Here is a 25,040-nt window from a genome sequence, read left to right as displayed (position 1 = left end):
TTGAGTTCAGAAACATTGATAAAGGCCCAGATGCAGTGGCTCATGCTTGTAATCCCAGCACTTTGGGGAGCCAAGGCAGGTGGATCTTGAGCTCAGGAGTTCAAGACCAAACTGGTCAACATAGTGAAACCCCATCTCTGCCACAAGAAATACAGAAAATTAGCTGGGTGTCGGTGGTGCACACTTGAGGTCCTAGCTACTTGGGAGGCTAAGCTGGGAGGATTGCTTGGGCCTGGGAGGCAGAGACTGCAGTGAGCCGTTATTACACCACTCTGCCCTCCAGCCTGGGCAGCAGAGATTATTTTATCTCAGAAAAAGAAAAAAAGAAAGAAAGAAACCCTGAAAAAGACTGAATCTTAAGAAAAGATGACGTATTTCTGTTTTGTCCATGGCATATATAGTATAGGCTTCTTTACTTATACATATGTACTTGTAGACACACACACATATGTAGTAATCTTTATTTAAAAAGTGCCTTTACATTTTCATGATGAAATTAATCTTAATACTTATATTTTACAATTTTGCAATAATATTATTGAACTGTTTCTTACATTATCATTATTATGTTTTTTTCCCTCTGTTCACATGTGCATGAAATAGACTCCAGATAGGAAATGGTTGATTTTTGATGGCCCAGTAGATGCAGTGTGGATTGAAAATATGAACACTGTGCTGGATGACAACAAGAAGCTATGTCTGATGAGTGGGGAGATTATTCAAATGTCACCACAAATGAATCTAATTTTTGAGCCAATGGATTTAGAAGTTGCTTCCCCTGCCACTGTAAGTTCTCTATTTTGAGATCTTATAAATTATAAAATGTTATGAATATGTGTATTTGCTTAGTAACTTTGATTTTAAGCAAAAAATATTAGCAGAATTTCTTTTAAGAGCAATCTGTGATTCTCAAAGGACAGACATGTCTGTTGACATACCTTGACAAATTTAGTGGTCAGGATGTTTTCCTCTTGGTTTGGGACTGTTTGGTAAATTCAGATACAAAAATCAAGATCATGAGATTATATAAAAATTAAGCTTTCCCGCAGACTTTTCTGAAGATTATAAGAAATGGATGTGCCAAATCATATTTATTTTATAAGCATTGCCTTGATGGTAACCAATTATGGCTTTCCAGGTTTCCAGATGTGGCATGATTTACATGGAGCCTCACATGTTAGGCTGGAGACCACTGATGTTGTCCTGGGTTAATCTGTTACCTGCATCAGTCAGTGTTATTCAAAAGGAATTTATAATGGGCTTATTTGACAGAATGATCCCTGTTTCGATTGAATTTATTAGAAAGCATACAAAGGTAAGATAAATGAGAATTTTAAGATTAAAAAATAAATGGAAAACTCATATTGGACTTACCAATTTTAATGTCTGTTTTTTATTATCAGCTAATAGATGTTAAATCAAAAACTTTCTGATTAAATTAAAAATTTAAATTAGAATGCATATAGTTCACTAAAAATATTTTAAATGAAGTATATTGGTGCTACTCTTTTCTCTCTCTCTAAAAACAGGAGAACTCAAAGGCCCACATAACCATGTCAAAATGTTATTTATTTTTTCTGATGGGCTACTGGATTTTAAATAATTTCTATTATTACAATATTCTTTATTATCCAAAATTCCTAAAATAAGCCAGTCAGTCCATGGTAGAAGGACTGGGAAGAGGCCCTAAAGTAGGCAAAGTCATTTTTCTTTCTTTCAGCCTACACTGGGGAGGGGGAGGAGAGGAAGTGGGGACAGTAGAAGGGAGGAAAATGACAAGGAAACGGGAATATCCTGCCTCTGAGAGTTGACTGAGCTTCAGCGAGTCTCTGAAACTCTCTTCAGCTGGAAATTACTGAGCAAGAATGTTTAATTTCTGCTTTGGGAGATGCTGACCTAAGGTCTTTTAGAATGACTTTGGCTCTGGAGCAAAGTTCCGATAGTTCTTTTGCTGTTGAAGATATAACAAAAAATCTTGAGGCAGAAGTTTAGCGCCAGGTACAGATTTGGAAAATGGAGTTTAAAACCGTGTTAATGTAGATTACCTAAAGAAAAAATCCAGAGAAAAAAAGAAGAGAGCAAGGGATAGACTTGCAGGTTCATCAGTGATTTAGACAAGAGAGCAGGAAGAGAGAAGAAGGAAGTGAGGTGACTTCCATATTTCTCTTTCAAGAAGTTTGGCTGTAACCTAAATAGGTTGTAGATATGAAGTAATTCATGCTTCATAAACAGTTAAACATGTATGAACTGAGGTCATAATAAAATAAGCTTCAGGGCCTTTCTGGGTTTTTTCTCTGGCATTGTCAGAGAATTTAGATACTACGAATAAACGAATTTTCTATGTAGCTGAAACATCTTTTCTATAGGAAAACATAAAACTTTGAATGCAAGCTTTCTCAAATATACTGTGTACTTCTGTTAGCTCTTGAAGGAATTATGAATGCCTGTTATTTGCTATGTAGTAATAAGTATCTGTTTTATTTGCAGTGATAACTGTTTGTGTTTTAGTGTTGCATCAGTAATACTTAGTCCCACACATAGAAACTCAGCTGCCTTTTCTGATGTTTCTACTGGGGTGACAGCTGAAGATGGAGTCGCCTGCTTCTAATCTTCAGGAGTCTGTTTTAGAGAGTTAATTTTTACTTGTTAACCACCAAAAAATGTGACTTTGACAACTGGAAGAAACCTGCATGGGGAGAAGACAAACACCTATGATAACTTAATATATGCTGCATGGTTCTAGGAGCAGTACTTGTTATTTCACTTATTTTATAAACTATCCTGGTGACATGCAGAAAAGTAAAGTGCACGACAGTTTAAGCACCCAGAAAGGTTTTTGAGGGCTCCAAGACTTGAAATTGTATTTCACAGTTTACTATGAGTATTGCTATGCCTTGTAAATATGCTCTAAAATGGATTTTACTTATTAAGCATTTTAGATACACAAATTAACTGCCTTCTCTGAAATTTTTTTAGTGTTTTCATGTATAAAATTAGTATACCCTAGAATCTATATCTTAAATTAACTACACATGTAACAGTTATTTTTTTTAATTCGAGAATCGATATGAGAGGTTAAAGAGTACACACTACCTGAATATAACATCCAGTTCTCTCAAGTGAATTGTAATAATAGTACCTATTCATAGATAGTATGAATTTAAAATTATTACTCTCTGCTAAAATTTAATGAGCTTAATAAATATTAGCTGGGGCTGTTTTAGGTAGTATCTAATTTAAATTGTTTATACTTTTTTTCATACTGACTTTTCAGGAATTATCTCCTACTTCCGACACAAACTTAGTCCGATCCTTAATGAATCTAATAGACTGTTTTATGGATGATTTTGCTGATGAAGCCAAACTAAAGGAGAGAAATGATCGAGAAACTTACTCTTTGCTTGAGGTAAGGTCCATTGCCTTCTGTATCTTGCTACAGAAAGACAGGTATCTACTGCCTTTCCTTAAAGCTTTTTAATTTATGAAACTCATTTTTCCCCTGAAGTTGAAGACTAGTCAACAGGTGGTAGCGGAAGAGTGAGGAAAAAGTCTGGCCCCAAATTGTAACTGCTGGTGGGGAAGCTCCTTAACTGGCAGTCGTGGTGCATCACGAGGTTCAGACGGAGCCCAGAGATTGCCTCAGATTTGCTACTAAAATCTCAGGTTGTTTGACCAGCCTCAGAAATGATTCATTCCCAAAATGTCAGTGACCATTTTGGCAACGAGATTTACCCCCTTTCCAAACTATAGTAATTTATTGTTTTTTTCCCCCTTGATTATTCTTCCTTTTTTCATGAGATATAAATTATTTGTATACATATGTGTGTGTATAAATATATATTTGGATTAAGGAAAGCAAGAAAATATATAGGTAATCAATAAATGATTTTTTAAATGGGAATAAAAATATCAGTAGACTTTGGATTTTTTAATGAAAATATTCCAGTACTATTCATGGTAGCACTTCTGTGGTCAGTATGGTACTTGCATAACTTACATGTTTTGAAATAAATTTTTAAATTTAGTGTTAAATGGTTTCTGGAGAGAAACGGTCTGTGAGTAAACTAGGAGTAGGTGAACAAGATTGAAGTAGAGTGCAGAACTTTCGTGAGCATAGTCCAGACTCTCTTGGCTTTGGACTTAATAAAAGACCTTGTTTTTAAACAAGCAAACTGGTTTTCTACCTTATTGGTGGGTCTTGTCTTCTACTCTGTTTCCTCTTTTTGAGTCTGGAAAGAAGAAAGCTAGTATCTTTTGCTTGCAGAATTGCAATTCTAGTTTATACAGTTAGTGCTCAGATATTACAAATAAAATAATTTAAATATGTTCTACTTAAAGTAAACCCACCATATCAAAATTTAAATAAAATTAATATGTAGGTTATTTGCCTTATTACAGTGTGCTGTAATGCCTTAATAAGTTATTTCTAAGTTTCTTTTAATATCAAGCTGCTATCATGTGTTGAAAATATGCAATTTACTAATCATTCTGAAGTTTCATATGGCCAGAATGTATACTTTGTTTTGTAGTATCTTCTCTAAGATTTTATAAGACATGCAATTTGATTTTTAAAAACTTTTATGATACAAAATCCTGAGATGACCTACCATTATATATGAGCTTATGTGTTTCCTTTCAGAGCTACTAATCTGGTTGATCTGATATGTAAGCTTCAAGGACAGATTAAAATTACTCTTTAATTGTTCTTAATCTTCTCATCTCTCCATCGCAGGGCATTTTTCTGTTTTCATTGATCTGGTCCGTTGGTGCTTCTTGTACAGATGATGATCGGTTGAAATTTAATAAGATTCTTCGAGAACTTATGGAAGGTCCGATTTCAGATCTAACTCGAAATAGGTTTAAATTACAGAGTGGTACTGAACAAACATCCTCAAAGACACTAACTGTCCCATTTCCTGAAAAAGGAACAATTTATGATTATCAATTTGTCACTGAGGTAAGAGTTCTGAAGCAAGATTTGCAACTGCCAGCCTGGCAGAGTCCCCTCTCCAATACCCAGCATATGATGGCTCTGTGGCCACCTTCATCATCGCTGTTTACCTTAAGAGACAGCATAGATTAGAGGAAGGTGTACTACTGGATTGAAGTCAGACAGCTCTAGGTTTGAGTCCTAGTAAAGTCACTCTTTCTGTATAGCTATGGTCTGTGTTCTCCAAACATATTTCTTCCCAATGGTACTATGAGATAATAATATCTGATGGACCAACTGCACTCATTAAATAGAATCACACCAGGCATATACTGTTTAAGGACAGCTCTTAGAGATTCACAGTGCATGTTAGTATACTAGGCACTAAGAAGTCCTCTAGGAACCCAGGTGGTGTAATCTTAATTCAGTGCTTCCCAAACGGATTGGAAAATAAAACTTGGGTGGGGGCTGTTTTTGTATAACAACTTCCACAAGTATTGTACTGAGGACCAAGTTTAGGAATACATATTATTTAAATATATACAGATTTAAGTAAAATTGGGATCATACAACATTCCCAGTGGGCAGCTTTATGTCCTTCCTTTTTCTTAATGAGAACAACTTGCTGTTTCACTAATGTTTCTTCAGTAAACTTGCTTTCTAAAGTCTCCCTACCATATGAATGGACTATGATTTAGTCATAATTTCCTACCCTCGGACATTGGACTGTTTTTGGTTGTTTTAAGATTCTCACTTTTATAAATACTACCTTGATAAATATTCTTGGATACAAGTCATTGGATACATATCTGATTATATCCTTAAGATAAATTTCTAGAAAAGGCATTACTGTATTGCTTTTTGAATTTTTATGGTTCTTGCAATCTATTGCTAACTCATACCAGAAGGGGTCACTGTGCCCAACACAGATATAATATTTTTACTTTTGTTAATTTAATTTTATTTCAAATTACTATTAATACCCTACATTTTCAGGGTAAAGTTTATTAAGCTTTCTGCAATTATTTCTATTTTATTTTCCAACACTTTGGTAAAGTGGGAAGGGTAGAATTATTTTGCAGGTTTTGCTGTTGAGGAAATGGGGCTCAGAGATTTTATGCGGTTGTCTCAGGATCACACAACCTCTAAATAATGGTACATTTCAGGTTTTCTGATTCTTAATGATTCCTTTCCTATACAGTATCAAAAGACACGTTTGAAAAGATTATCAAGAGCTTGGAAAGGCATTATTTTCTTTATTGATTCTAGAAATACTTCTTTATAATACAATTTTCAGACTGAATTTAACACCCTAGAAAAAAATCTCGGCTCTCTGCACAGTCTTGTACCTGAAGATACAAGAATGAGTAAAGCGCAGTGCATCCCTCTGTGAGTTCATAACCTCTTCAGATTACAGTCATGTGCCATTCTGGCCCAAGGAGTGCCATGCATCAAAGCTCAGGGACCCAGGGAAGCAGGGGGACCAACAGGTGCATCAGTGAGGCCTGGTTGTGAAGCATAGATGGGTCTGAATTCTGATGTACTTTGAATGACCAGGAATTTAGATTTTATTCTCTAAGAAGGGTGGTTGTGTTTTTCTAAGAAGTGAGAGTTAACATGATATTCTTGAATGTTTTTGTTATAAACACTGTCATAGCGAATTAAAATTTTAGTTCACAAGCTAATTGGATGTAAAAATATGGCATAATGTTAACTCATAATAGTCTCATATTAAGAAATCTTTCCTGTTCTAGAGATCTGTTACACAGCAATGTGAATATAGTTAACACTACTGAACTATGCACTTAAAAATGGTTAAGGATAAATTTTATATATTTTTTACTATACATTTTTAGAAAGAAATCTTGCCTGCATTGATACGCTAACGTTATCAATACTGTTATAAAAGGCAAGCAATATGCAGCTTATCTTCTAGGGAGAAAAAACTATATTGTAAAATTATTTACTCTTTAGTCCATTGGTTAGTTTAATTTTCTCAATACCATTGAATAATCTAACATTTGGCCACAATAATTGATCATTGGGTAGGTGAAAGCAGTGGTTTCAGAGCATCAAAAACCCACAGCATTGCCATTTCATTTGTATTTGTGTAAAAGCTAGTTTCTCCTTAATTTACACATACAATCTAACCTTCAAACTGAGTGTTACGTGTCTTAAAGGATAAAACAAATGTATATATATCAGGGTTTGTTGGTCTTAGCCTTTTCTACAATAGCACAGGAGTATAGAGCTTTTAAAAGTATTTTATAACATTCATTACTTGGTTGTTTATTTTAAATAGGGAATAGGAAAATGGGAACCATGGATAAAGAAATTGAAAGACGCTCCTCCAATTCCTAAAGACGTATTTTTTAATGAAATCATTGTGCCAACTCTGGACACAATTCGATACTCTGCATTAATGGAATTGCTGACCACTCATCAAAAGCCTTCAATATTTGTAGGACCAACGGGAACTGGGAAGAGTGTTTACATTATTGTAAGTCTTGCAGAAATATACATATTAAACTGTGCATAATCTTCCTAGGAACATTAGTTTTTGAAATAGTAGACAAATAATTTTTTAAAAATACTCAAGTACTTTGATGTTTCAACCACAGAGAATTTTTGAAAAATTGCCTACTTATTTTATTTTTGATTTTGGCCAAAAGGCCAAGAAGCGATAATTGTCTATTTGTTTTAGAAAATTGATTAATGATATGATGGCATTTTATATCACTAAATTTTTGCCCCATTTATTTTAGTATTTTAAAAAGAATTGCTTGTTCCACATGAGAATTTCGTATCTCTTGAAAGTGTGTTTTAGTTACATTTGATGCTTTCTAAGTTATTTTATATCTGAAGGATTATTGTGTAGTAACAAGACTGATTTTCCTTAATGATGTCTGGAATTGTTGTCTGTTAGTGAAGATAATATGCTAGCCGCTGTAATAGAAAATGCCACAGTCTCAGAAGCTTTACGCAGCCTGTGGAGGAGAATGAAGGTGTCTTTTGACAGCCCCTCTCTCATTGTAGGTTCCCAGTTAATTCACATTCCCCACAGTACCTGTTTCTTGTTCTTTATTGACTTTAACATTACATCTTATAATCTTTCTGAAATGTGTTTGGCAATATAGTTACATAGCCATCCTAGTATTGATTGAATAATCTCTTTCATAAAAGATTGGAATGACAGCTCTCATAAACTAAATGCTTGAATGTATGGGAGTATCCAAGAGGCGGGAGAGATACATTTTCACTGAGAATTTAAATCAAGGAGTATTTTTGGCCTGGCTTTAAAAAAAAAAAAAAAAAAATACTCAAAGTGTACAGAAAGCTGATTTATCTAAGATATCACCATGGGTAAGGGAATAGAGACAACGTGATTGAAGGCAGTGGTTAGAAGAAAATACAAGCCTTTGTCATTTGTACCTTCATCAAATTCAGCCCAGGAATAAAGTGCCTGGAGATAAAAACATTCCTTTTCACACACTGAGGAACATAACTTTGTAATTTTCTTTTAAAAATGAATATTGTAAATATCTTTCAAATTTATTTTTCTACAAGATTATTTTAAGGATATAGTATTCAATTCTATAATTTTATGATAATTGATTCAAATCCCTAATTTTTCTAACAGTTTGCTTTAGAAATAAGATTGCAATGAATGATTTTGTAGCTAAATCTTTGTTCTTATCTCTGTTTGTTTAGGAAAATTTTCTAGGATTCCTGGAAATGGAATTGTTGATTTTTTGATGAATATTAAGTTGTTCCTCAGAAAGGTTATTGTCCACCATGCCCTTCAGGGGGAGTTCATTACCTCAATTAATTAAGAGTTAGTTACATTGTAAATAATATAAATAGAAGGCTGAAGTCTCCAAAATTTATTCTTCTGGGAAAGAAAATATTACTTTGAGACAATATTACATAATTTTAATTTCCCTAAAGTAATTTCATTGAGAATTTATTTATATAAGCTGCTTAATAAAACTTGGTACCTGTATTTCATCTGGTTGAAAGAAGGAAATATAAAATTTATAATTTAAAGTGATTTTCTCTTCAAATTATTATACATCTCTTTATATTTTAAATAAACTTTGAAAAAATAAGTAGTATTAAACATTACCTAAAAATGTAAGTTAAAGCAATACAACAAAAAAAAATTTACTGAAGATACTGGTTGACAGCAAATCTGTCGAGGGAGTTTTAGTATCTTCATAGTTGTTGGAAGGACTCTATAATTTCATACAATTTACATTGTTGAGAGCTTAGATTAAAATGATTGTTAAAAATACAATATTTAGTATTATGGTTGTTTCTCATTTAAAAGTAATCTCTGTTGGCAAATAAGTATTTTCCCTTTCACATAAATACAAAGCTTTTATAGAATAATTTTAATGAACACATATAATTTGATCATTAAATTGAAAAAAGAAACAAGTAATTTTTGTAAGTATGTACTTAATTTTGAGTGTTAAATGTAAACATCAAAAATACTCATCTTTCAGTTGACCAAGTAAAATTTTATCTGTGGGAGTATTATGAGAAGTATTCATTTAAACTGAAGAATAAGGCTTACCTGATGATAGCTTATAAAGCCATAAATTTTGTTGATATAATTTTTAAGGCATCATGATAAAAAGTGAAAATTTACTATTTAGAATTTTTAAATCACCTATACACTTCTGAAATTAGAGCAACATTCTAATAATGGTCTGATTTGCACATTTTATTTCTACATATGATGTAAGCAATATACAGAACAATACTCTATTAATGGTCCTCTTTAGTTACTTTTCTTTTTTTTTTTTTTTTCCATTTACATGATCTATTTTTGCTTGTTCTTTTCACTTTAAGTATTTCTTGATTACTTAGACTCAGCGTGTCGCTGCATTTTGTATTTGTGTCAATCTGAGCCCTTTTTCCTTTTAATAAGGACATTGATCTCAGATACATAAATTGTCATGATGAGTCATACTTTTGTATTCACATTTTCTGTTTAGCTTATGTGCTTTAAAAATCTTTAATTTCTGTTATGATATGTTTATAATATTTCTTCTTCCTATTGATTTAGAAGTATATGAAAACTATTTAAAATTCTTCTAGTGTTAATCTATTTTAAAACACTAAGAATTTTTCTGGTCTATAATTTTTTTTAATTCATTTTTAAGTTATCAATACTATGAATAACAGTATCCATGGACCTCCTTTCCCTATCCAGTTAGCTAGGAAGAGTTGAAGTACTGCCGTTTGTCTCCTGTACCTTTCACCATCTTCTGGTAAGACGGAGATGTTTTAAAACCTCAGTTTATTTTTGCCAAATTATTTTTAATATTATGCAGCAACTCTTTTAGAATTTTTATATTAATTACATTTGAATTTTGTTTTTAGAACTATTTATATTTATTATGGTTAGATTTATTTCTGCTTTTAGATGGTCTCAATGCCCACTGCCAAACTGTTCATGCCATGGCTTATGTATGTGTTACATTCCTATTTTCATTCTTTTATTTTTTGAGAGACAGGGTCTTGCTCTGTCCCCTAGGCAGGAATGCAGTAGCACAATCACAGCTCACTCCAGCCTTGGCTTCCTGGGCTCAAGTGATCTCCTCACTTCAACCTCCCAATTAGCTGGGACTACAGGAATGCACCACCACTCCCAGCTAATTTTTTTTTTTTTTAGAAGTGGGATCTGACTGTGTGGCCCAGGCTGATCTCCAACTCCTGAGCTCAAGCAGTTCTCCTGACTTGACCCCCCAAAGTGCTGGAATTACAGGCTGGAGCCACCATACCCACCCCTTATTTTCATTCTTGTTTCATTTAGTTCTTCCATTAATCCAACAAAAATTTATTGATTACCTACCATGTTTCTGCCATATTACTGCCACTGTTAGCTGAATAAAAATATAGTATAATACAGTATCTACATTGTATATCATGTAGGCAAGCAAAGTGAAATAATTTTTTAGAGTCTTAAGCAATAATTTTTAAAAAATTATATAAATTTATTTTACTCAGACACATCTTTTCTTTCTTATAGTTGCTCAGAATAGGGAGTTGTTTCCTTAAATACATAGATAACTTGTTTTCAAACTATTATTCCTCTTAAAATAATCTGTCACTTACATTATAATCATAAAATCATAAAAGACGTTTTAATCATAATAGTCACAAAAACATATTCCTACATTTATTCTAAACTTCCCCATTCCCAGTTTTTGCTATTCAAACTGGGGTCTGTTGGTGGGGGGCCAAGGTAGGGTCAGCTGTGGGGTGGGGAGGTCGCTGAGGGATAACATAGGGACAAATGCCAGATGTAGGTGTTGGGGAGGGGAGGGTGGGGATGGAGGTAGCCAACCACATTGCCATGTGTGTACCTATGCAACAATCCTGCATGATCTGCTCATGTACCCCAGAACCTAAAGTACAATAAAAAAAAAAGAAAAAAGAAAAAAAGAACTTCCTTTTTAGAACGTGCTCATTCTGTGAAAAGAAAAACAATTTTAAATTTAAAAAGGTAGCTCCTGCTGGGCTGATGGGAGGAGTGAAAACCTTCCTCCAGAATCTCTGACCAGCTTGTCACCCTCCTTCTTCCTTATTTTCTCTATTTGTTCTGCCTGCCAGTACTCCTGTCATGTGTGCTGAATGTAGTCATTAATGAGAACATCATAAGTTCTTTTTAAAATACATGTTGCCTTGATGAATAGATTAATATTTTAAAGTATGGTTTCAAAATTTTCATTTGCTTAAATTATGGTAATATTTAGTATGTAATCACAACATGAAAAGAGGACTTGCTTGAGGTGTTTTACCACTTGATACTTTGGGTTGTAATTTAGTATCTAAATTATAAAGTTGAATGCTGCAAGCACTTAATGCAAGTGAAGTTTAGAACAGGCAAAAAACTTCACCATTTCCCTTCCTTTATTCATATGTGCATGTGATAGATACTAGTGTTCATTAAGAAAATATGTGATTTACTTAAGACTTTTCTAATAAATTGGCCCTTCATTGACAAGGGATTGTGCCCTACACAGAACTCTTAAGGGAGAGAAGGGGAAAAAGGAGTGGGGAGAGGCAATTTTATTTTGAAGAGCTCCTCAGGGAATTCTGATATGTCCTGTTCCTGGCATACATCTTGATTAAGAACCATTGTAATTCCACCTGCTTCCTAGTGAATTCCATTTTGAAAATACGGTTATGTTTTTAAGCTTTTTAACTTACAGAAAATAGCTTCATATGTAAGTGGAAAGATAATAGGATATATGAAAAAGAATATTGATGTGGAGAGAGACAAACGGCAGTCTGAATTCTTGCCCATCTTGGACAAACTAGGCAAGTTTCCTAACCTCTGAGTCTCTGTGACTCCAAGTTAAGGAGGAATGTGTACTCCCCAGTGGCTGTGAAAACCAGAGAAGGCACATGCAAGAGGGTGGACACATAGAGACACTCCATTGGCATGGTAACTGTTATTCCTACTGATTCCATCAATTTGTACAATATTATGATACTTAAGGTTAAATTTGGGTCTGTCAGTAATGATGCTTAGTGTTTATTCTGAAATGTCAAAACATAATTTCAACTATGACTCATTTTATTATTTTGTTACATAGAATTTTCTTTTAAATCAACTAAATAAGGAAATCTACAAACCTCTGCTAATTAACTTCTCGGCACAAACTACAGCAGCTCAAACTCAGAATATTATCATGTCAAAATTGGACAAGAGAAGAAAGGGAGTTTTTGGTCCTCCTCTGGGCAAGAGAATGGTAATGACTCTTTGTATAGCACTGGGCCTGTTCACATATATTGCTACAGTCAGAACAAGGAAACCAAATATCCTAGGGATAAACATCTTTTTCTATAGGTTATTTTGTGTCACAAATTCAGATTAAAAAGTTTTCCCAGACGTATAGTTATATTTGTATGTGCACTAGACAGCTTGATGTTTAAAACAAGGAGTTGCCCTTTGAGTTGAAGGTAGAATATTCATCAAGAAATCATCTACCTTCCTGATTCTTTCACTAATATTTTTACTTAGCAGCCTTTGCTGCTTGCTATTGTAGACCTTCAGCAACCAGCTCTCAATGGATTTACCTGTGTTCCTCCACAAAGAACACTGTTCTCACCTTTCTCATCTATTTTCATGAACTGAAATGTGTGGTATAAGGAAAAAATACGTGATTTATTGAGAAACAAATTGTATGAAAGGATTAATAAGTCCTGAGCTACAAATATTGGCAATGAGAATGTCTCCATAATTCTTGAAGAATATGAATGCTAAAAGCATGGAAGCTGAGGATATTCTTGTTTAGAAAAGAAACATCACTTCCCCATATGTCCTCTGCAAGTAGATAGCTAAGTATTTGCCTCCATATTGTTTACACAATAGGACTCTATGTTGAGATGTTAATATTTTCTGTACTTCTTCTCTTCTCATTCTCAGATTGTGTTTGTAGATGATGTCAATATGCCTGCTCGGGAGGTATATGGGGCTCAACCTCCCATTGAGTTACTTAGACAGTGGTTAGATCACTGGAACTGGTATGACCTAAAAGATTGTTCCATGATTAAACTAGTGGACATCCAGATCATGTGTGCTATGGGACCTCCAGGTACATTTTCTGAGTTTGTGATTATTAAGACAGAAAAATCACTCTGGCTATAGCTAAAGAACTAACTGGAAAAGAATACTTTTGCATTCAATGTTTTGTGTGTATGTTTTCTATGTGTATCTACTGTGACCTAACAGAATGCATTACATGGGCAACTCTATAAAGTGGGTGATCTTGGATGGGCTATACACCCACCAACTCTTCCAAATCCTTTTTTCTCCCATCTTCTGAAACTCTTCCAAATCCTTTTATCTCCTACCTTCTGAAAGTTTGCCCCCCATTTCCTGTTTCTGCCTTCTGAAAACTCACATCCTCCTGGGGCAGCTCATCTTCCTCTGTGTCATTCCTTAATCTTCAACTGTGTAGAATGGTCCCTGCTTCAGAAATCAACCCCAATCAAGTTCCATTCAAGTCAGTCTCTGGATTTAAACAAGCTACTGAGAAGAATTTAAGTAGGAAATGGCCAAAAGATCCTTTACATTTTCCAAGAGAAATTTATACTCTAAGAAATCTCTATGTAGAGGAAATTTGCTTTTAATGCTGTGATGTCTAAAATGGCTTGCTTTAATGAGACATCTTTAACTGTTTTCTTCCTGACCTCAAGCCAGTATGTCTTTTTTTAAAAAATTGCTTGCGTTGATATACCACTTCAGGGAATCTCTCTCGTATTTGCTCCCTAATTCTGACCTTTATCTGACCTGTATGTAATACAGTTTGCTCTGAGTCAGTAATTGCTCTCAGCACACTTCCTGGACTGTCTTGAACACTTTCTGTTTGTTTTTGAGACAGGGTCTCACTCTGTTGCTGAGGTGGGTGCAGTGGTGCAATCATAGCCCACTGCAGCCTCAAACTCCTCAGCTCAAGTGATCCTCCCACCTCAGCCTCCTGAGCAGCTAGGACCACAGGCATGCACCACCAGGCCTGGCTTACTTTGTTTTTATATTTTGTGGAGTCAGGGGCTTGGAGGCTTGTTATTATGCTCAGACTGTTTTTTGTTGTTGTTGTTTGTTTTGTTTTGTTTCGTTTATTAAATAAAAGACCATGTTGCTCCTGGGTTTCAGACTTCAGTTCCACTTTCTTTCTCCCACACCACCCCAAGCCAGGCATTTATACTCACATGTCCATTGTTCCCTGCCTCCTCAGGCATTGGAAAGAAGAGTATACTAAAACCTTGAGGTATCTTTTTCCTTTTGAACCCCATTTCTATTTTCTAAAACTACCACAATTTCTGAACGTTCATATAGACTAGTTTTGAGCAAATTCATTTCAAAATGTGGGACAAGAATTTGGCTCTATGTCATAGTTGTGCTGAATCCCAGCCTATGGGAAGTACCCTAAACTTTGGTCAGTCAGATTCACCAGGATTACATTAGTATTGTGTAATATTACCTCTTAATATTGCATTAAGGATGTTTACTATTCATTGCTTTAGGCTGTAAACTATGGAGACCGTGGCCTATGGCTTTTTCTGCCTGGTCTGATTTCCCTTAGTAATATAGATTTGACCCAAGATTATGTCTAATTAGTTGAACTCATTCAGTTAATTCACCTAGAAAAGTAACACCTTGGGTTTGAGGGAAAAATAGTTTTGATGTCAGGGTTATCCAAGCAATTGATTACTCTTAACTTTGTGTGCCATGAATTTGTCCATCTTTTAAGTTACTTTAAACTATAAAATATTTGAGAAAATACTCTTGTATATACTAGTAACATTATTAAGATTTACAGTTTTTAATGTTTAGGTGGTGGTCGAAATCCAGTAACTCCTCGATACATGCGACATTTCAATATTATAACAATCAATGAGTTTAGTGACAAATCCATGTTTACAATCTTCTCCAGAATCTTAACTTGGCATTTAAAAATCTGGTAAGTAATGAAAAATTTGTGTTTTTTTAGGAGGTATATGTTAAAATGCAGGCTTTGAATGAAGAGGCCTCCCCCAAACAAGCTTTATGTGAGCAACATGGCTGTTTATTCACCTGGGTGCAGGTGGGCTGAGGCCAAAAAGGACATCAGTGAAGGGCAGTGGGATAAGAGTTGGTTTTATACGTTGGGATAAATCCTTTGGGGAGGGGGCAGGGGTGTTATGGAGTAAGATCAGTTACAGTGGGACGGGGATGGTGATTAGCCAAGGCAGGCAGGACTTCAGACTTTTGGGTCCAGGCTTGCACATGGAGGCCTGACAGTATAAAATATTTTAGAAACATACCAATATTAAATAGCATATTTCAAAGAACAAAAGCATTCCTAGATAAGGAAAAGGTAATAGACAACATGATTTGCCCCTGTTCCTCCTACCTCCCAGTGTGGGAGCATAACACAAAGAAGCCTGACCATTCTGCTATATCATATGTTCATGTTTGAATTATTATTTTGAGTTTTCACCACTGAATTCAATTACTGCTGGAAAGATTTATTAGGTTTGTGCAGTGACTTTGATACCCTCTAGTAGAACTCTTGAGTCCTGCAGGGATATTCATGTCCAAGTCTGAGAAGTATTGCCTTGGCGCTGCCTAACTGTAGAGATTCTGCTACTCCACAAGATGCAGAGATATCAGGAAGCCAAACTAGGCTGGGCAGGGGAAGTCTGCCAGTGTCCCCATGCCCATTCTCAAGAAATTGTAGTTCCTTGCCTTATCCAGTGATGATGGAGTAGACAGCTGGTTCCTTGACAACCCAGAAGTTAAATATAGGTAGTCTTTCTAAATTACTTCTCTATGTCCTTTATACCCTAATCATGCACTTTGTCTTGGTTCACTGTTTTACTTTCCTTTTTTCTCTTTTCCTTATTTTATATATTTTATTTTCCTCCTTTTTTTTTCCTCTGAAAATACCTGTTTCACCAGTGTTCCTTATGGATTATATTGATATGCAGTTGAGAATGTTGGGGTGAAAGAGGTTGGGAAATGCTTGTCTGGTGGATTTGGGATTACATAATCTGGGTTCCTTGGCTGTCTGTTCACTTAAGTGGTTTTAAGTCCATTAAACTGGGCCCTGCTCATTTCACAGGGTTATTTTGGACATACCATAAAATAGTAAATGGAAAGTAGCTTTAAAAGGAGTAAAAATCTATTATTATTGTAATAAGATATGGTAATTTTATAAATGAAATTGATTTAATCAAAAATAAAATTTTTTGTTGGTCCTGCTAAATGTCCTTTATGTGTCATAATTTTATAATTGCTAACATTTTCCTTTCTTTTTATTTAAACAATTTTTAAGTTATAAATTTCCAGATGAATTTCTAGATTTGACCACACAAATCGTAAATGGCACAATGACTCTGTATAAAGACGCAATGAAGAATCTCTTGCCTACTCCAGCTAAATCTCACTACTTGTTCAACCTCCGTGATTTCTCCCGTGTCATTCAAGGTGTGTGTTTGTCAAGACCAGAAACAACAGAAACCACAGAAGCAATTAAACGTCTTTGGGTTCATGAGGTAAATTTTCCAGTTACTGAAATGGGATTATGTGAGAAAGATTTACCATGCCACCAACTGAGTAAAAGGAAATATTCTGCTATTTGTATTGCTGAAATGTATTCAGTTATTTGGCATTTTGAAGATCAGTGTTCAAGAAAAATATTTAAAATGTTTTATGATGTTGAAAATGCGTTATCTCCCATATTCAGATTTAGGAATTTCTGTTGATTTATAGGCTATTTCATAGTAGGTATCACTTTAAGCCAGTTTCCCTTAAGTAGTTTAATCCTTATTAGTTTGACTTCAAATACGTTTGAAATGGAACACTTTTTAAGGAGATGTTTTTATAAGAAATGAACATGGGATTTTTTTTCTGCATTACTTATTTGTGTAGTATTACTGCACAAATGTAGTGGCTTAAACAAAAGAAATTTATTTTCTCATGCTGGCTTGCTAAAGCCACCTTGTCTCTGTGTCCTCACATGGCCCTTTCTCTGTGCATATAAGGGCTGCCCAATAGGAACAAGAACCAGAGAGAGAGAGAGAACGCACACACTTTAGTGCCTCTTCCTCTTCTTACAAGGACACTATCCTATAGTTTTAGGGCCCTACCCTTATGACCTCATTCAACCCTAAGTGCCTCCTTAAAGATCCTATTCCCAAATTCAGTCACATTGAGAGTTAGGGCTTTAACATAAGAATTTTGGGGGGACATAATTCAGTCCAAAATAGACCATACCCCTGGGACACTTACACTGCTTTAAGAAAGCAGTTGTTACATGTAGCAAGCCTGACTGTTTCTTGCAATCCCATAACATGTGCATATAACCAGAGATTTATTTTGATAGATTGTTCTTTGTAATGACCTAAAATAAAAATAATTAACACATATCCCAAACAACTCTCCCTCTACCCAAGACATTTCCTTTTCTAGAAAATGTGCTTTTTGGAAAAAAAAATTATTGATTTGTCAATAACTTTCAAAATATTATCTATCTTAGAAAAAGGAAACATCACTGGAAAGGAGTTGGGAATCCCTGGATACTGGTGCCCAGCTCTGCTATCCCCATCTGAGCGACCAGCAAAGGCAGTCACTACCTTCTCAAGGCCTTAATTCTCTTAGCATCTCTACATCTACTTCAGCTCCCACCCCCAAAATTACCTTTCATTGATTAGTAACTGAATATAACCTTATTATTCTAAATATATGGTCAAAATTAACATTTAAAACAACATTATTATAAATGCGCCCTGATTATTTGGATAAACTTTCAATAAAACCCACAGAAATTTTCTAAGAATTTTTTTATTAGTTGATATTAGCACAGAAATAATAACTTTTTTAAAAAAATCTGAAGAAAGTCAGTTCCTAAAGCTGCTTTTTAATTATTATACAGGTCCTTCGAGTATATTATGACCGCCTTCTGGACAATGCAGACAGAAGCTGGCTCATCAACTATATTCAAGAAATTTTGAAAAACTACATGCATGAAGATTTTCATGAGCTTTTTCAACGTTTGGATTTTGATAATGATGGAATAGTGGAAGAAGATGACTTACGCAGCTTAATGTTTTGTGATTTCCATGATCCCAAGAGGGAGGATACCAACTACAGAGAAGTCACAGATGTGGATAATCTTCGAATGATAGTAGAAATTCACCTAGAAGAATACAACAATATAAGCAAAAAACCCATGAACCTCGTCTTGTTTCGATTTGCTGTAGAGCACATCAGCAGAATTTCCAGGATCCTGAAGCAGCCTCGCAGCCATGCTCTCCTAGTAGGGGTTGGAGGGAGCGGAAGACAGTCTGTCACCAGATTAGCTGCCCACATGGCTGATTATTCAGTTTTCCAAGTTGAAATCTCTAAGGGGTATGATATTACTGAATGGCATGAAGATTTAAAAGTGATCTTAAGGAAATGTGCCGAAGGTGAGATGCAGGGTGTCTTCCTGTTTACAGATACTCAGATTAAAAAAGAGTCATTTCTGGAAGATGTCAATAATCTGCTAAATGCTGGGGAGATTCCAAATCTCTTTGCATTAGATGAGAAGCAAGAGATATGTGATAAGATGCGTCACATAGATCGCCAGCGAGATAAAACCAAGCAAACAGATGGCAGCCCCATAGCCCTTTTCAACATGTTTATTGATCGTTGCCGCAACCAACTGCATGTGGTCCTTGCCATGAGTCCCATTGGAGATGCATTTCGGAATCGTCTAAGGAAGTTCCCTGCTCTTGTTAACTGCTGCACCATTGACTGGTTTCAGGTATCGTCATGTGTATTTTAGATAGACTTCTAGAAATGTTGAATTTCTGTCCTCATCGTGACTTATTTTATAGACTCCCAACCGCCCCAAAATGTAGTTTAGCAGAATCTTCTGATCATTTGTAATGTATTTTATGAAATTATAATTCAAGAAATCATCATAATACAAAAGCATTTATTAAGAGTATATGTGATCACTAACTTCAATATATTATAGGAAGTGTTATGATAAATTTGTGTGTCCTGACAAACACAGAGCACGCTTGAACCCTTCACTGAAGAAACCATAATGAAGGAACTGTTCACAGAGGTGTAGGCAGGGTTAAGGGGGCCAAGAGGGGATGTTAGAACACTCTGGAAGTGGAGAGTGGAGCAGTAGCAGGAGGTGTTACTATCCCCGGGGATAAAAGGGCAGAGGAAGGGAAGACTGTTACCGGAACTCAGAGCTTAGAGCTGTGGATGTAAGACTGCCCAACAGGAACAGGAACCAGAAACCTAGAACTCAGCTACTGCTAGAAAGGAAGGGAGCATTCAAATACCCCTATGTCTCACTTCTTTACCATCCCCGCCCTACACCCCAATCTCTTTCCTTTAGCTAAACCCAAAGAAGTTAAAAGGAAGAAAGCCAGAGTGACGTTTTTTGTAGTGGACCTCAGTACTGGGAAGCACGGAGCAGAGCAGACAAAGGCAGCGAGTGGATGGTGGGGTGGGGACGAGGGGTGGGGAAGAGGAGCAGCAAAGGGAGAATAGTTAGATGGGAATAGTAGTTTAATTTTCCCTTCTAGCTTCAACAGTGTGTCACAATGCATTCTGTGCCAGTGTAGTAAGAAATCTGTGGGCTGTGGCTGAGATCCTGTAAGTGGGATCTAACAGAAAAGCATTTATGACCTTAGAAAATTTATAGAACCTCTTTGTACCTCCACTTCCTGGTAAAATTAATTATTTCATGCAAAACATTTATTGAATTCTGTTTTGCTTTGTAGCATGTCTTAATCTAAAAGCTGGAGATGAAGCAAATGAAATAGATAAGATCTCTGCTCTCCTTGAGCTCCCTGTCTACAGACAAATAAGCAACACATAATTTCATCAGACAGGGTAGCATATAGGGAGTAAATGCTTTGTTGTTGTTTTGAAATGCAGTCTCAATCTTGCCACCCAGGCTGGAGCGCAGTGGCACAATCTTGGCTCACTGCAACCTCCGCCTCCTGGGTTCAAGAGATTCCCCTGCCTTAGCCTCCCAAGTAGCTGGGATTAAAGGTTTCTGCCACCACACCTGGCTAATTTTTGTATTTTTAGTAGAGACGGGGTGTCACCATGTTGGCCAGGCTGGTCTTGAACTCCTGAGCTTAGGTGATCTGCCCTCCTCGGCCTCCCAAAGTGCTGGGATTACACGTAAATGCTTTTTAAATAAGGGACAAATTAAGGGTTTGAAGAGGAAACTGGAAAGACAAAATCATGTCAGTACTGAGATGTGGACACAGAGGATAAACTAGTGAAGTCAAGCGGCTAGACAGAAGAAAGGAGAGCGTGGCAGAAAATCAGGGTGACAGGAGCATAGGAACTGTGGGGGAAAGTGGTATAACAGGTCGGAAATACAGGAAGGGCCAAATCAGATGGAGAATGGCAAGCTGGTTTGGATTTTACTTTAAGAATGCTGGGAAGTCTTTGAATGGTTATAAATTGGGGAATGTAATATGAGCTAATTTGTATTTTGAAAAAATCATTCTTGCAGCTCTGTGGAGAATGCAAGCAGTTAGGATGCTATTGGAATCTTGCAGGCAGATGATAGTGGAGGCTTGAATTGGGATGATTGAGGTAGATAAAGAAGAGAAAGGCTTTGAAAGCTATTTCAAGAATGATGCCTACATCATTCTCAGGAGAATTAAATGAGATAATACTGGTAAAATGCATACAGAAGTAGAAATTCCATAAATTTAGTTCCTCTGCCATTCCTTTCTCCTGCAGCACTCATGAATAATTTCTCTAACTCAGAACAAACCACAGACAGCGAATGTTATATGCACTAACTAGCTCCTGGCTCCCTGTCCTAAGTATGCAAGTCCTTGGGAAATTTCCTTATGAAATTGTCTCTCCCATGCCTTCTGTCACACTATTCCCCTTACCCGCAACATCCGTACGTTGTAAAGGGCTGCGGTAGTAACAATTCCAGATTTGTAATCTTAATAAAGTGCTAAAGCATTTGTCTTAAATTTAGTCATGGCCTGAAGATGCACTCCAGGCAGTTGCCTCACGATTCCTGGAAGAAATTGAAATGTCAGAGGAAATACGAGATGGCTGTATCGACATGTGTAAAAGCTTCCACACTTCTACTATCAATTTATCAAAATCTTTCTTTGTTGAACTTCAAAGACACAATTATGTGACTCCTACCTCTTACCTCGAATTAATCTCCACCTTCAAATTATTGTTAGAAAAGAAAAGAAGGTAAAAATGAAATTTCATATTTCTAAGTAAGCTATAGAGAATTAAAAATATTTGTGTGTGCAAAAATGACATAAATATGATGTAATAGGGGTTTATTTTATAGAAATACACTGTGAGTTTTGTTACATCTTTAAATAATTTAATCCACAAACATTTTGAGTATAGGGAGGGGTCTCATCCTTCTCGTACGGGCACATTGCCTTGCACATTGGAGATGCACAATCACTCTTGGAAGAATGAAGATACTCCAACCAGAACTCTGAATATTGAGTAAACACTACTAGAGAGTGAGTTTTCTCTGATAAATGATTAGATAATAGTTAAACCCTTTCTTTGGATACTGAACAGCTGAGACTCTAGGGAGGGACAGCTATTCTCTAATAAACTCTCATTTGAAAACATCAATATAAACATGAGTAAATTTATGTGCTATAGAAAATGTCAATGTGAGTTTTTTTTTAATGTTCTTGAGGGTGACTTTTGTGTGCATAAAAGTTTATTCAAATATTTCCTTGGTTCTAAAAATTGAAATTCAGTATGTATGTATACTACAAAATTTAAAAACATCACAACATTAAGCTAGAAAGTAGGAAGTTTGGAAAATTTTAGTGGTTACCTTTAAAGGGGACCCTGGATTACTGTATGGCTCCATTCAAAAGCTTGTTTAGATAAAATTTTTAATGCAGTATTTATATTTCCCTTTTAAGTTCTGATTTAACAAATCAAACATTACTAGATACTTAAATAATTTATAAGTCTAGTATTTTAAATGTATACACATGGTAAGCCTTAAGTACTTTTAAATGTTTGAATATTATCTATAAATTAATCTGATTTCTACTTAAAAACTCAAATGTAAATTTATTGTTTGGTCACACGATTTATATTGGAAGCTCAAGCCTGACCCATGAATTGAACAAATTCTTTTAAAGATTAAAAAGAATACATAAAACAACAAATATACACAGATAATATAAAAATATTAATACTATGAGTTTGATTTTTGTACGTATTTCTATGGTTAATTCTAAATCTTTCTGTGGCTAACCCACTATCTCAAGCATTTTGAAGCACCTTTTCTCATATTGGGCAGCATCTGCCTAGATACGGATATGACACTCCTCATCTGTATTCATAGTGACTATTGCTGTGCCGTCCCAAGCAGGCCTGTTGTCATCACTGTGGTCTATAACCCTGTGTTTGAATCATACCATTAGGAATTTTTCAACTACCTAATGTAATCTGCAACTCCCACGGTGACTGCTGCATAACTTGGCTGGAATTCATTATTTCTTTGGCTCTCAACATAATTGTCTTTCTGTGTAGAGCTTATGATCTTTAACATAATGGCATCTTGCTTTTTTCGTATTTTCTTATCCAGGAGATCAAAAGCTCTTGGAGAATGATTAAATTTTGGACGTCGCTCATGGCTTTTGTTTGATTGTGCATTCACAATAGTAAGGCTACCCTAACAAAAAGAAGGATTATAAAAACGAGATACAAACTTATATGAAGAGTTTAAACAGACTGGTTATAAATTTTGAAGTCACAATGTTATAAGTTCAAACTTACAGGTTGAAAGAGTCAGTTTTTAAGACATTTTCAAATATTCTTATTTGCCTTTCAAATTTTCCTTTTTCAAATGTTTTTCTTTTCAAAATTCCTTGCAAAGTAAAAAAAAAAAAAAAAAGATATTAATTTCTCCTTTACCTCAACTAGAATTCCTACCCTGTGATTATTCTTCCCATGATAGCTAAAGTCTTCACATCTTGATAGCCAGGTAATGCTGTAACCTAGAAGCAAGTTTTCAGGTTACCTGCCAGGAAATCTGTGGTTAAGCTAGCAAAGCATCACATGGGATGAGCCACAATATTGAAACTGTCTCAGGCTCGCAGGAATGGGACCTTTTTCATGCCTGTTGTATGAGGTGTCAACTGAAACCAAGCTCACAGACAATAGACTGCCATACAATTGGTCCCCTCTGTTCCCATTACCATCAAATATTTTGCTCTCTCAGAGGGAATTCAACATGTGCCAAAAACATGGCATGCTCTCACACATTTTTTTGGGGAAAAAATTACAATCTTTTCAGTGTTCTCCAGGTTACCTTTTCCATCTCACTACTACTGCAGTCTGTTTTTTGAAGGGGATTTTTAAAACCATGCCATTTTTTACTTGGAGACATTACGATATATTAAGTATTTTAAAATGAAATTACAAATAAGACTTTTCTCTATAGAGAAATAAATATGTATTTGCAGATAAATGCAGATAGCATTTTTTTCCCATTTATTTTATTGCATTTTAGGTTTTGGGGTACATGTGAAGAACATGCAAGATTGTTGCATAGGTACACACGTGGCAGTGTGATTTGCTGCCTTCCTCCCCATCACCTACATCTGGCATCTCTCCCCTTGCTATCTCTCCCCAGCTCCCCACCCCCCACCGTCCCTCCCCTATTTCCCCCCAACTGACCCCAGTGTGTAGTGCTCCCCTCCCTTTGTCCATGTGTTCTCACTGTTCAACACCCACCTATGAGTGAGAACATACGGTGTTTGATCTTCTGCTCTTCTGTCAGTTTGCTGAGAATGATGGTTTCCAGGTTCATCCATGTCTCTACAAAGGACCCAAGCTCATCATTTTCAATGGCTGCATAATATTCCATGGTGTATATGTGCCACATTTTCCCTATCCAGTCTATTGTCGATGGGCATTTGGGTTGGTTCCAGGTCTTTGCTATTGTAAACAGTGCTGCAATGAACATTTGTGTGCACGTGTCCTTATAGTAGAATGATTAGTAATCCTTTGGATATATACCCAGTAATGGGATTGCTGGGTCAAATGGAATTTTTATTTCTAGGTCCTTGAGGAATCACCACACTGTCTTCCACAATGGTTGAACTAATTTACACTCCCACCAACAGTGCAAAAGTGTTCCTATTTCTCCACATCCTCTCCAGCATCTGTTGTCTCCAGATTTTTTAATGATCGCCATTTTAACTGGCGTGAGATGGTATCTCAATGTTGTTTTGATTTGCATTTCTGTGATGATGAGCATTTTTTCATATGTTTGTTGGCCTCATGTATGTCTTCTTTTGTAAAGTGTCTATTCATATCCTTTGTCCACTTTTGAATAGGCTTGTTAGTTTTTTTCTTGTAAATCTGTTTTAGTTCTTTGTAAATTCTGGATATCAGCCCTTGGTCAGATGGGTAAACTGCAAAAATTTTTTCCCATTCTGTTGGTTGCCGATTCGCTCTAATGACTGTTTCTTTTGCTGTGCAGAAGCTGTGGAGTTTGATTAGGTCCCATTTGTCTATTTTGGCTTTTGTTGTCAATGCTTTTGGTGTTTTGGT

At 35.7% G+C, this 25,040-nt stretch overlaps 1 protein-coding gene across 1 annotated transcript in view; it reads left to right on the top strand.

Moving 5' to 3' along the window:
* Positions 1-22,331, top strand: part of LOC116546195 (dynein heavy chain 7, axonemal-like) — a 29,953-nt gene extending 7,622 nt beyond the window's left edge. Inside the window, exons 5-15 of the mRNA XM_032272502.1 lie at positions 604-786; positions 1,139-1,315; positions 3,275-3,406; positions 4,733-4,957; positions 7,233-7,430; positions 12,544-12,699; positions 13,377-13,545; positions 15,288-15,414; positions 16,771-16,990; positions 18,370-19,242; positions 21,457-22,331. Coding sequence (XP_032128393.1) covers positions 604-786; positions 1,139-1,315; positions 3,275-3,406; positions 4,733-4,957; positions 7,233-7,430; positions 12,544-12,699; positions 13,377-13,545; positions 15,288-15,414; positions 16,771-16,990; positions 18,370-19,242; positions 21,457-21,690 — 2,694 coding nt within the window. The 3' untranslated portion in view covers positions 21,691-22,331. The remainder of the gene's footprint in view (positions 1-603; positions 787-1,138; positions 1,316-3,274; positions 3,407-4,732; positions 4,958-7,232; positions 7,431-12,543; positions 12,700-13,376; positions 13,546-15,287; positions 15,415-16,770; positions 16,991-18,369; positions 19,243-21,456) is intronic.
* Positions 22,332-25,040: the final 2,709 nt, after the last annotated feature.

This window comes from Sapajus apella, unplaced genomic scaffold (assembly GCF_009761245.1).
Source record: "Sapajus apella isolate SASKATOON/1434 unplaced genomic scaffold, GSC_monkey_1.0 scaffold664, whole genome shotgun sequence".
Lineage (NCBI taxonomy): Eukaryota > Metazoa > Chordata > Mammalia > Primates > Cebidae > Sapajus > Sapajus apella.
The sequence above is the reverse complement of the archived record's forward strand: the minus strand, read 5'-3'. Positions and strand labels throughout refer to the sequence as shown.